This window comes from Carya illinoinensis, chromosome 14 (genome assembly GCF_018687715.1).
Source record: "Carya illinoinensis cultivar Pawnee chromosome 14, C.illinoinensisPawnee_v1, whole genome shotgun sequence".
NCBI classification, from domain to species: domain Eukaryota; kingdom Viridiplantae; phylum Streptophyta; class Magnoliopsida; order Fagales; family Juglandaceae; genus Carya; species Carya illinoinensis.
This window is the reverse complement of record NC_056765.1, coordinates 27299039-27311716: the sequence shown is the minus strand read 5'-3', so window position 1 is coordinate 27311716 and position 12678 is coordinate 27299039. Positions and strand designations below refer to the sequence as shown.

The 12678-nt window shown below is 38.3% G+C and overlaps 1 protein-coding gene across 1 annotated transcript; it reads right to left on the bottom strand.

Moving 5' to 3' along the window:
- Positions 1–6510: 6510 nt before the first annotated feature.
- On the bottom strand, positions 6511–10190 carry LOC122293752. The gene is made up of 4 exons (XM_043102238.1): positions 8138–10190; positions 7651–7984; positions 7466–7523; positions 6511–7335 (listed from the first exon to the last, which is right to left on the bottom strand). The coding sequence occupies exons 1-4, from the start codon at positions 10188–10190 to the stop codon at positions 6511–6513; spliced, it is 3270 nt and encodes a 1089-aa protein (XP_042958172.1).
- Positions 10191–12678: the final 2488 nt, after the last annotated feature.

Genomic DNA, 12678 nt, shown 5'->3' with positions numbered 1-12678 from the left:
AGCCCCTATTGCAGTTAGAGATTAATGCCATTGGAAAAATAAATCTATGCTCAGCTTGTGTATGGAAAAAGCCTTTTCAAATACTGGCACACAATTCCCAATCATAAATTTACTTGTATACACCTACCATTAGAACTTAGCTATTGTGTTCCTGCAGTTGCATTTACATCAATAAACCATAGCCATTGCCTCAGCCATTCAGGTTCACTAATTATAACTGACCATATATATCCCATGTACTGAACAGCCCAATTTCTATATGGATCTATCATCTGTTGCCTGAAAACCGTTTTCCAATATTTATACTAATAACACCATCTAACCTTCTACCAATGAAGATATGAGAGTATAATGAAAAAAGATATACTCTCATATCTTTTCTCACATCATCACATCATGACCCACAATCTAGATAACAACTTAATTAAACAAATCTACACAGGATTATCTCCCTTTGCTGAATATTTTGACCAAATCATGTCTATGCACCTCCGTCTCTTGACATACAAAAATCATATTCTGAAATGATTTCAAAATTTCCAACCAATTTTGATATGCACTAAGCATAAGTACATTGACCAAACAGAATTTATATATAATATCCACTTTGATGCTAACTGACCAACATGATTATGATAGTCCATTGAAGTGGGTTTCCTTATAGCTCCAAATTAGTTAGATAAGAGAGGGTTTCCTTATCTTCTAACTACTTAGGGCTAATATATATCTAGAGCATATAAACTAACCCAATTGGTGTTAGTTAATAATTAGTGCATACAGAGTTTAGGTTATTTTGAATCATAATCATGTGAATCAGTATCTGCAATTGTCATTTTATATAAATTTATTAACATAGACAAATTAAGGACACAACTATTTACCTCTTTCCACAATCCATATGGCTGAAAGCTGGACAGTATTCTCCTAACCTGCAATTTTGAAAACAATTAAATCAGCTTCTGCAATTGAATTTTTCCTGTCAACTATTGAATCCTAATGCTGTACGTTTCCCAATTAAAAATACATCCACGAAATCTTATATCTGAACTTACCCTTTCATAACAACAACATAGCTGAAGCTCAAAAAGTTAACCCTTCCAAACTGTTTTTCCAGCACTGGTTACTATATATGCACCCTAACTATATCACTAAAGTACCAAAAAACTATGATAGGGACATTGGTAGTTGGCCATTGGGTTGTTACATATGTTATAAATAGTCTAACAAAAAATTCTGGCCACAAAATTTCCATTACAAAAAATTTATATCACTTCATGTGAGATGCCTAAGCATCTCGCTGAGTCTCTCCATGAGACTCACTACCGTTGTTATACTGATCAGTGCTCCTATAGCTCATTAACAGCTTCTCATGCTCTGAAAAATTCCTCATCAAGTCCGCAATATCACCCATCATAGCGTCCAGTTTGCTTTTGTACATTTCAGCTTCAGTCTTGTGATGTTGATTCTCCTCCGATAGACGGATAAATGCCCTGCTGTTCTTCATTGAAGGAGTGGGGTCTGGAATCACCATGTGGCCCATCCCGAGTGAGTACCCAGATCTGTACCCTAAGACTTCTTTGAAGATTGTTTCAGCTGCTTCTTCGACATCGTCCTCGGTATCTTTTTCCGCTAACCTCTCCATCATTACATTCTGAAAATGTTATCAAAGGAAAAGCATGCTCCCTGTTAAACACTGTCTCAGCCTGTTAAAACATATAAAATTAAACTAAGGCCACACTTACGTAATTATGTTCGGTTGCTGCGTTGATGAATTTACCCTTCCGTGTTGAAAAATGTGTTTCCTTGTAGAATTCTACCATATTTTGCGCGCTCTCCCGCTGAATTGAACAATTAACAGTTAATTTATTCAACCCTATACTCATAATCTGAATTATATTATACAACCATACAGTTATCACAAACCTTCTCTTCTAGTATCCGTATAAATGATTTTCGGCCACCGGTATGTTTGACTTTCAGTTTTTGCCTATTTGAACTATTCCTTCTAGACTTCTCCTGCATGAGTTTCCAAAGTCCTTAATGCCCCGTAATAAAGTAGAACTACTATGTATTATTTAAACTTATGCAATAGCAAATAAAATAGGAATACCTACTTTGATCGATAGTGCCTAATACTTGCAAACAGCTAAAATACTATACCCTTTTTCAATACATTTTTAATGTGGTAAATAAAAATCTGAAACTTAATGGGGAAGGAAATACCTTGAATGTTGCACTTGCCCACCGTTCACATAGCTTTTCCCATACAGCTTTCTCCACCTTCTCCGTCCCACCATGTAAAGCCTCTTCATGTGAAGCATATTTTAAATACACCTTGTGTAATGCATAATGATATGCATTATACTTGTCGGCCAAATGTGTCTCAACCATCTCACGATGGTTGTCTCTACTCCAATCGAGAACAAAATCTGCCTGCAATATAAAATATTAACTTCAGCATTTTGAGACGCCAAACATGCGTGCATCCATAACTAGGATACGTAAGCATTCGATGTATATATTTGCAACTAAAGTCGAACTCCTACCCTAACACGGTCAATCAGTTCTTGCTTTTCAGCGTCGGGTACACAACTCCAACTAGCATGCCTCATGTCGGCATGTACTTTAATCATCTCCGTTAGTCGGCCAGTGAATATTGCTGCATTCTCGCAAGATGGCCCTCGATGCCCATCTTGTATAACCAGTGGTATTTTCCCCACTTTTCAAATAGGGTGCCCTTCGCTGGGCCTCGACCTCTTTTCTTACTATGTGGATCTACATCAATACATCAATTGATATATGTAAATTTTAGAAGGTAATAAAATGAGCCAAGAATATATTCTGCCTATGACCATTGTACATCAATTGAGTAGAACTCAATAAATTGCCTAGCTTTGAATCTACTGATGACATACCTGTATTTGTAATGCCCTCTCCAACCTGGTTACCACCCAAAACCTCTTGTGGGACCAAGGCTCCTACATCCTGAGTGGAATCATTTGACTCAGGCTCATCCCGTAACACGGTTCGCGGAGGCAACGCTGCTTGTACTGGACTGCTGTTCAGCTCAACTCTACCATGTCTAACTCGACCCCCCCGAAACCTGATACTTCTCACCATCCTTGGCTTTGCTAGTGGGTGGAAATACCAACTGTTTTTGCTGCATGCAACTAGGACACCATGTTAGTGCATACATAATATAGTATGTATACAAAACATATATCGAACTATAAGTCGTTAAATGATAAGGAAGCCTCTAACTGTTATGTTGTTGGCATTATAGATTACTATCAGGACCATACTAACAGGATCTAGCATATAATTAAATATTTGGGCAGTTTATGCCTATACTTTAAGCCCCTTGGACAAATATTGACCTCTATTGTTTTGGTGAAAACAGAACAGACCAGCTGGTTTCACATTCATCCGCTATCTAAGGCTTTTCTAAGTGAGTGGGGTGGCAGACTTGTCATGCCATACCGTAAAACTACCATGTTATGTCAAAATTGAATGCAACATTATTTCTTAATCTGTAGTTAAGACTAAAACCCCTCAAACCTGGTCATATTCTGCCTATAAATCAGAGTTGTATATCATTTCCCACAACTATTGAGAGTGCAGCACTTTTTAGTACAGTATGTAGGAGTATAATATCACTTCTAACCCATGTTTTGTCCAACCACTACAACATTAGCTTAAAAAACACCCATTGTGTACTGCTATTTCATCTTTTCTATGTGGAAAAAATACAATGCTTTCCGACAACCATAACCATTGCCGTGATGTATAGTGCATGATAATTTTCCCCTCACCTTACCTTAATGTAATCAACAGATAAGTACATAAACATAGCCTCCAAACACGTGAGCCTAAGCCTAAGAAGACATACCAAATCCATGCTTTACAAGAATCCAGTTGTTGGAAAGTGATTTGAGAAGCTAAACAAAGAAAAAGTGCTCGATAACTCCCTAAAGAACAAATGAGGAGAAGCACAAAAAAAATTAATTACTCTCTTTGCAATGTGTACCTGGTTTAACTTTTTGGCTTGCTTGGCAGATGTAAAGATTATAGATAAGCAGCTTGTTGTGAAGAAATATAGAGGAAATGGCCAGCAGCTCCGTCGTAAGTTCAGCTAAACCCGTAGATGCAGGAAAAGGTTGAATAAGCTCTCAGCTTTTTTTCAACTGGAAAGATGCATGTTCAGAACTGAGGCAACGAAAACAGGTTTATTACAATTCAAACTTCTCCAGCTTAATTGTCTGCTGCCACCAACTTCCCAGCTGTCAATCCCTTATCATTCCTACTTGCAGTTCAGCCTTGCTGTGGACCCCATCACTGGCGCCATTTCCCAGCTGAAATCCATCACAAATTTCCTATCCCGCCCTTTAATCACAAATCTCCCGCTCTGTCCTGTGTGTTAAATTATCTATATCCACCACTTTCTTTGCAATTTTTTTTTAAACTTATTAACCAGCTGTGTGGATCCCACCATGGATCTGGTGGCACAATTTACGTATCATATATGCTGAATTTATTATACATACAAGTTTAATTGTTAATAGACTCTTGTATATGCGCTGAATTCATCCCTTGCAAACACGTGAGCCTAGATTTTTCCCTTGAGTTGTCCAGGTAGCTAGGTGATCAATTATTAATTATTGAAAAACCCCAATTCTTTATTAAAATTAATTCTGCACTAGACCAACCTAAGGATACTGCATTCTGATTTTTTGCAGCAAATTGGGGGTTATTAATGCCATGCAAAAAAGCGATCCTGATTTATTGCCATGGAATCGAACTCAACTAATAGACACTCTTGACCTACTGGAGATTGAGCGATTACAGGGGGAGTATAGGAAAAAATCATTATGGAGCCCCAGCTGTTTGATTCATCTTTTTCAGAAGATAAAGCTAACAGTTGGATCAATAACTCCCTAAAGTAATTGAGCTTTTACGTATCATAAAATGTTCATTTCCCACACATCTTGCAATGACCAATAGTTTAAATAATATCCCCAGCTCTTGACCCATGCTTTCAATGGTTATATCATATACCTCACTATTCCGTATAATCCCCTAGATGTTTATTTCTAGCCATGTATATGTATATTTAACTTTGCAGCAACCATCCATTTGTTATAACCCTGTTATGTTATTTTGTCTATAGTTATTACTCCCCCATTGGGATGCATTTATACCCTATGTGATCCATGTAGAGTGCTTTGATTTCATCTTATACAGCATCAATATGTAGGTTGTGCATGCAATTTTCCCATACTAAATCCAAGTAGAAGTACAAACCTAAACTACAATAGCTATCCTAAATCTTTCAGTTACACAAATTGCTGTCTTATCAAAATGTTCTGAATTCTATATCAACCTCATTAATATAGAAATTTCTAAGTCAACTTTATCCATTGCCGTGCAATTCGTTACATCCTGATTATCCCAAGCCACTATCACTGCAACAAACGCTTTCCATCGACATTTGATTGGGGTGGACCAACCACAGCATATCCTTGAAAGTGCATATGCTGAAATCTGCACAAAATATGGAACTCCCATCTATGAGTAACTCTTTACTTATATTTCTAAGTTAACAAAAACCTATCAGCTTTATTAACCATAATTTTCCATAAGATGGTCAACCAAACTTCATACCCATGGAATTCGTATCATTTTATAGGCACATAGATTAATTTGCCTATTAACCAAATTGCACTTTTGGTTACATTTTTCAAACCTTTAATTTACTAAGTACGACAACTATCCACAATGGAACTCATTGAATATGCAAATCAAACCTTTAAGGCTTTGCAGTTGAATATCCATACCTACCCTTGTGATGACACAGCTGAAAATACTATCACACCATGCCCATCCCATAATTATAATGACCATGCATTTGGACCTTCAACATATAGGAAAAATTAATTTCCAAACAGCAAGTTATATACTTACAAACCTAAAGTTAATTATGGGATTTTATGGCTAGCACTCTCCCAATGAGCAAGGGATTTACTTAGTTTGTAATAAACTAAGGCCATTGGAACATAGCTAGATCATCAACATTTTGAGCATGTTTTTAAAAAACCATGCATCCCAACAAGCTCTCGACCCAATTATTAATCGCAATGTAAATGCATAGTGTCTTAATATATGGAAAATTTAGGGAGCACATCCCCTACAATAACATACCATATGCAATCGGATGCTTGATTCCCATTGATCTTCTATACTCCCATCGTCGATAAACATCATGCATTGTCTGCGCATAACACACATACATGTAGTTAAGCTACCATATTACACAAACTACTCATAATATAGTTTGTTTACTACAGGTGAGCATGTGTTGTTTATGTTGCATATAGGTTCTATTTCACTACTACTTGACATGCAATAATGCTATATTAGGTTGTTACTCTTGGTATGCCTATATTTGACATGCAATTTTAGACTTACGTCGAAATACCAACTTGGCAACATCAATGAATAAACTCACTACAATCAAATCTTACTACAATCATCATCATCCTCCCTGTTAAGAGGATGGTTGGACTCGTTGTCCGAGTTGTCAGACCCAATTATGTCCTCCATTCCCATTTCATCGTCAAGTGGGTCAGCCTCATTAAAGACATCATCATCAACTGGTTGGGATGGGTCTCGACGTTGTGTAGTTGTTGCATCAACTTGAAACTGCTCTTGATCGAGTCGGTTCAGTGGATCGGGCATGGATTCATCCACATTGAGAATAGGGGGAACGTTGTCCAGATTATTGTGATCTTCATCTTCTGAGTCACCCCAAGTTGACTCACCATCATCATGCGCATCCCCAATAGCATCCACTGCGCGAAGGTTGTAAACATTTCTACTTGTTACCTTATGGACGACCTGCCAACTTCCACCCAAAATTGGATCGTCCAAATAAAATACTTGACTTGCTTGGCACGCAAGGGCAAAAGGCTCATCTTTATACCATTGCCTAGCAGTATTGACCAACGTTAGGTGGTCCCTGACCCGTATCCCCCTTCTCGGGTCGCCAATGTCATACCAAGTGCATTGAAATAGATAAACCTTACGCCACCCCATGTAGCGTATTTCTATAATATCATGCAACGCACCGTAGAAGTCAACAGGGGATCCCCGATGCTCGCCATGAACCGCAACCCCACTATTTTGAGTGCGGCGATGCTTTTCACGCTCTTTTGTATGGAATCGAATACCATTCATTATGCATCCGTTATAAGATGCGACCCAAGGATCTGGACCACATGCTAATGCATATATGTCGTCGGTTACCTCTGTTGGCGTAACTGCACGCAGCTCTCGAATCTACCAGACAACAGATAGAAAAAGTGGTTACTAATACTACATATAGTAAAATTTACCTTATATTATACTATATGTGACCAAATCATGGTTTCGTATCTTACCCGTGCCCTGAACCATGATGGAAACTGACTCTGGTGCCTATGATCGATGTATCAGGGCTCTCTTCTTGCATCTTGTTATAGTGCTCCCTGTCAATACAAGTATTTTGTTAGAAGGTTTGGTAATATTACTGTTCATAACCTAAAGTATTGAACAGTAGGATGATGGACTTACTCAATGTATTGCTCAACCTCCGCGCAATTATTAAGAACATACCATCGGGCCTTGACCATTAGAGTGTCGGATAATTTGTGGGAGTGCCCTGTTCCCAATGGTCTAACTTTTTGGGAGAAAACTGATAAACTTGCCCTATTCCCCTCCTCAGCGAAACCAATAACTACATCACTATTGCGTTCCTCTCGATTATACTTAGTTTCTATATCATGGAGGTACATAGAGCAAAATGTAAGGCACTCGAAATGCACATATGCCTCTGCAATTGAGCCTTCAGGCCGGGCTCTGTTGCGGACGTACCGCTTGAACTTTCCTAGATACCTCTCAAAAGGATACATCCATCTGTATTGCACGGGTCCTGCAAGTAGAGCCTCCTCTGGCAGGTGAATAGAAAGGTGCACCATGATATCAAAAAAAGCTGGAGGGAATATCATCTCTAGTTTGCAGAGAATGATGGGAATATTAGCATGAAGACGATGCAACACTGGTAAGTTCAAAGTTCGAGAACATAATTCTTTGAAGAACCAACTCAACTCTAGTAAGGCTTGACGCACATCGGCCCGTAAGAACCCACCAATCACGACCGGCAATAGTGCTTGCATAAATACGTGACAATCATGGCTCTTCATTCCACTGATCTTTCCCTCGGTAGCATTGACACACCGGGCAATATTGGATGCAAACCCATCAGGGAATTTAACTTTTGACAACCATGCACAAAAAACCCTTCGCTCATTCAAATTTAACATGTAGCAACCAAGACCCATGGTTGTAGACTCGGCATCTGTTTGTAAATGCAATTCTTTCCTTATTCCCATATTTGCCAAATCTTTACGTGCAGTGGCAGAGTCCTTAGTTTTTCCTTCAATATTCAACAACGTTCCCAGGACGTTATCGCATATGTTTTTCTCAATGTGCATGACGTCCAGATTATGTCTCAAACCTAAGGATAACCAGTAAGGAAGCTCAAAAAATATTGATTTTTTCGTCCAATTAAGATGATTGGGAGATCGTTTCCTTTTCGAAGAAGATTTACCAAACTGAACATGTGACAATTGACTTAATTGTTGATGCAATTCCTCTCCCTCGACCCTTGATGGTTGGAGTTGGTGCTCTTCAAAGCCATTAAAAGCATTCTTTTTCCGTCTCCAATTGTGATCTGGGGCCAACCATCGTCGATGACCCATATAGCAATGCTTGCGGCCATAAACCAACCATTGTGAATTTGTGTCAGATGTGCAATGGGGGCATGCCATCTTGCCCTTTGTACTCCACCCATAAAGATTGGCATATGCGGGGAAGTCATTGATTGTCCACAGTAGCGCTGCATGCAACATAAAGTGTTCCCCACTGTATGCATCATAGGTACGAATACCCTCTTCCCATAACTCCTTCAATTCATCGAGTAACGGACGCAAGAAGACATCAATGTCATTACCTGGTGACTTAGGGCCAGGTATTAACAACGACAGCATCGTGTATGGTTCTTTCATACAGGCCCAGGGGGGCAAGTTGTATGGCACAAGCAGTACTGGCCAAATGCTGTACGGTCTACTCATGTTGTTGAACGGGTTAAACCCATCACTAGCCAAACCAAGTCTAACATTGCGGGGATCTTTGGAAAATCCCATATGTTTGTTATCAAAGTCCTTCCAAGCCTTCGAATCTGATGGGTGTCGCATGCACGTCGGATCGTCAACACATCCATCTACATGCCATCTCATGTCTTGGGCTGTCTTCTTTGACATATATAATCTCTGCAAGCGCGGCTTAAGGGGAAAATGTCGGAGTACTTTTTGTGGTATCCTTCGTCCCTGAATTGTGCTTTGCTCCCATCTAGATGCCTTACACTTGGGGCATTCATTAAACGATGCATTTTCCTTCCAAAACAAGACACAATCATTTGGGCACACATGGATCTTTTCGTAACTAAAGTCCAATCCCCGCTCCAAGCGACGGGCATCATTATATGAGTCAGGGAATGAGGCATCAGGAAATGCCTCATGCAAGAGCTTTATGACCATATCGAAGGACTTCACCATCCACCCACCGATGCTCTTGATGTGAAGCAGCTTGACGATGAATGATAGCTTTGAGAACTTAGTACATGTAGGATAGAGTGGCCGTCGTGCATCAGCTACCAAGTCCTCGAAATTAGAGTTGACAGGAGCATTAGAGGCAGAGGGTTGATCTGGTGCATAAGATGATCCGTCATTTACTCCATGATTTTCCATAAACGACCCATGACGGATGTCATCTAAAAGCTCATCGAGATCATCAATATAATCACTATGAGCCAACGTATCATCTTCGTCTTCGTCAGAAAAAGTGGTAGAAAGGAATGGATCATCTTCTCCATGGAATATCCATGGAGTATAAGTTGGATCAATCCCTCTAAAGAACAAATGATCCTCAATTGTACGAATGGAGTGGAAAGCTTTATTCCGACATCTTCTACATGGACACCTAATTTGATCAGGATTAGCAGTGTGGGAAATGGCCATAGCAAGGAATTGTCTAACCCCTTCAGCATACTCAATGGAATGCAATCTATCTTCAATATGCATCCAAGATTTATCCATCGTATGAAGCTGACCAAATAGTAACAAACATCATATTAGGATATGGGACTCTACCATGTACAATTGAATAGGTTATGGAACTACAATAGCTAGTAAATACAATTCAAATCTAATTAGGTTTGACTCTCACCAACTTGAAACTCAATATCCAACATTCACTATCTAAAGCATGTTATAGTGTAATGTATAAGCTAACAACATCATCTCATTATGATAGTTGACAACTGAAACTAGCCTGAAGTCAAGAGAATCAATGTTTGGTAAATTGTCTGTCACACACAGCCTCTGCCTAAATAAGACAGGGAATCATCACTTCATGTATTGCTCAGGTGGGGATCATAGACAAGTCATGTATTGTCATTTTATGGGCTGCTGAGGGTTCGTAATAAGTAATAGGGGATTTGTAATTGATAGGATACAATTAACTTCATTCCAACACCAATTTAATTAAAATAAAGTTAAGTGGTATTGATGATATCTGACCAAGGAAGTGTCAGGAGAGGAGTACTTAGGAATTGATGGAATTAAATAGACTTTAATTCCATTTAGGTGGAAACAGTAACTCAGCTTGATACTTAGAGCTAATTCGTGGGTTAAGAACCACCCAAAATCTACATAAATAGGGCTTGCCCTCATTTCAGTATATTTAAATATAACTTCAGCTATAAATACCATTTGCATATCAAAGAAGCAAAGCTGAAGCATTAACTATCAGGACCATTAAATGATGAAAAGCATTACTTCACATTGGTTGGTAAGCTCTCAGCATTTATGAGGAAGAAGGTTGATTAATGCAGGTCTAGTGTCCGCTATCGGGGTTGTCTATACTTGCAGTCAGTTAATGTACCAGTTGACATTGTTGAAGAACTATGCATACATATTATACATAAAGTACAATAAGATAAATAAGTTCACAATTTATTAGAAAAGGGTACCAGCAACTATTGCAATGAACAATATCTGGAATGATGTATCACAGTGAGTAAAATCCTGTGTAGTCCAAAACGAACAAAGTTGTATATACCATATAGAACTCAATTACACACATAATTAACCACAGTCTGTTCCAAATTATGTGGTTATAACAAACTCCAACTTACAAACAGCTATTTGATAGTGTCAACACAGGGTTGTCTGAGGGGAACATTTATAGTTGAATCTACATATGAACTTCAAAGACTAATATTCCAGTCAATTGTCTTATAGGTGAAATGTTTCACAGATAAAATATATAACTGACCAAAGCTGCAGTTGCCTGGAAAGTCATTTGGGTTTATTTAAGCACGAGGGAAAGCATAAAAGCGAATTTACCTAGTTAGGTCAATCTGCTTGGCAACCTAATTGTTTAGCTACTGGAAACATTGGTGTCGGACCTAACTAGGGGTCTGCTTTAGTGCTTATATTTACTTGAATTAAGGAAAAGCTTTACGTATATATATAAGAACATATATGCGGTAAGCCCACTGAAGTCCATTTATTACCAATTTCCAAAAGTGTACATAAACATAGCCATATCTCAAGAGTATAATGGTTGAGAAGGGGCTAATAAGAAGAGCATGCCTCGATCAAGATAACTTTTCTTACTATATTAGGACATGAAATGAGCAACTAATTTAAGAACTAAGAATTTAAGGACACAAATGATAAGTAATAAATTCGCAACAGTTTTTTTGTTGCCTGCACAGATTATATGCATATCAATGGAACTCTGTTTTTTATATGTATCTAAGTTAACTAACTATATATCATGGCCAGTACATATACAGTAATATGTAGATAGATAGGGATGGGAGATAGTAAGAGGGGAACCCCATTGTGACAAATATATATGTATAGATAGCTAGCTAGCTTCAAGTGGTAGATTAGGCAGATGACTGGCCTGGGTGTACATAAAACGTGCCAAAGAAACCAATGTACTGTACTGTAGGTTAGCACAGTACTTTCAATTCTTGTTTAAACAAAAATAAAATGTTTATATGTTGCTTTCAGCTAGAATGACATGGCCTTCCATAACCTAGTAGGGCTGGGGAGAAATACAAATTAGTCATAGAAAAAACATATGTTTCTGTCAATCCCTAATAATACTAACCTTTTGAAGCGAAATTTCAAAAAGCCATGGTTTAGGGTAATCTTCCATAGCAACATGACACCCTTTAATAATCCCACAACAGTTCCTACCTAGTGTATGAGCAGCCCCATTAGAAATATATTCGGGCATGACTTAACATACCAGGTATCAAAAGAAGAGAAATGTTGACATACATCAAAGCTAATTAACCCTTAGCTAATCTAACACAATAGTTTAAAGCAAACCCCACTAATATGTTGTGGATATTCCCCATCACTGCATTCTGATTTTTTAGCTTCACATTTCAGATTGATGACACGTTGATACTTAAAATAATGCAAATCGAGGATCGTTATGAATCTTGGAATTGAAAAAAGATGATCTTTCTGAACAAATCTATATATAATATAATATATATGT

Bases quoted from the DNA above. Each gene is read 5' to 3' on its own strand.
- LOC122293752 (XM_043102238.1), bottom strand. From the start codon at position 10,190: ATGGATAAATCTTGGATGCATATTGAAGATAGATTGCATTCCATTGAG. The intron at 7,524-7,650 runs GTATGTTCTTAA...TTGTATTGACAG, and splicing joins CTAATGGTCAAGGCCCGATG to GGAGCACTATAACAAGATGC. The intron at 7,336-7,465 runs GTCAGTTTCCAT...GTTGTCTGGTAG, and splicing joins CATCGATCATAGGCACCAGA to ATTCGAGAGCTGCGTGCAGT.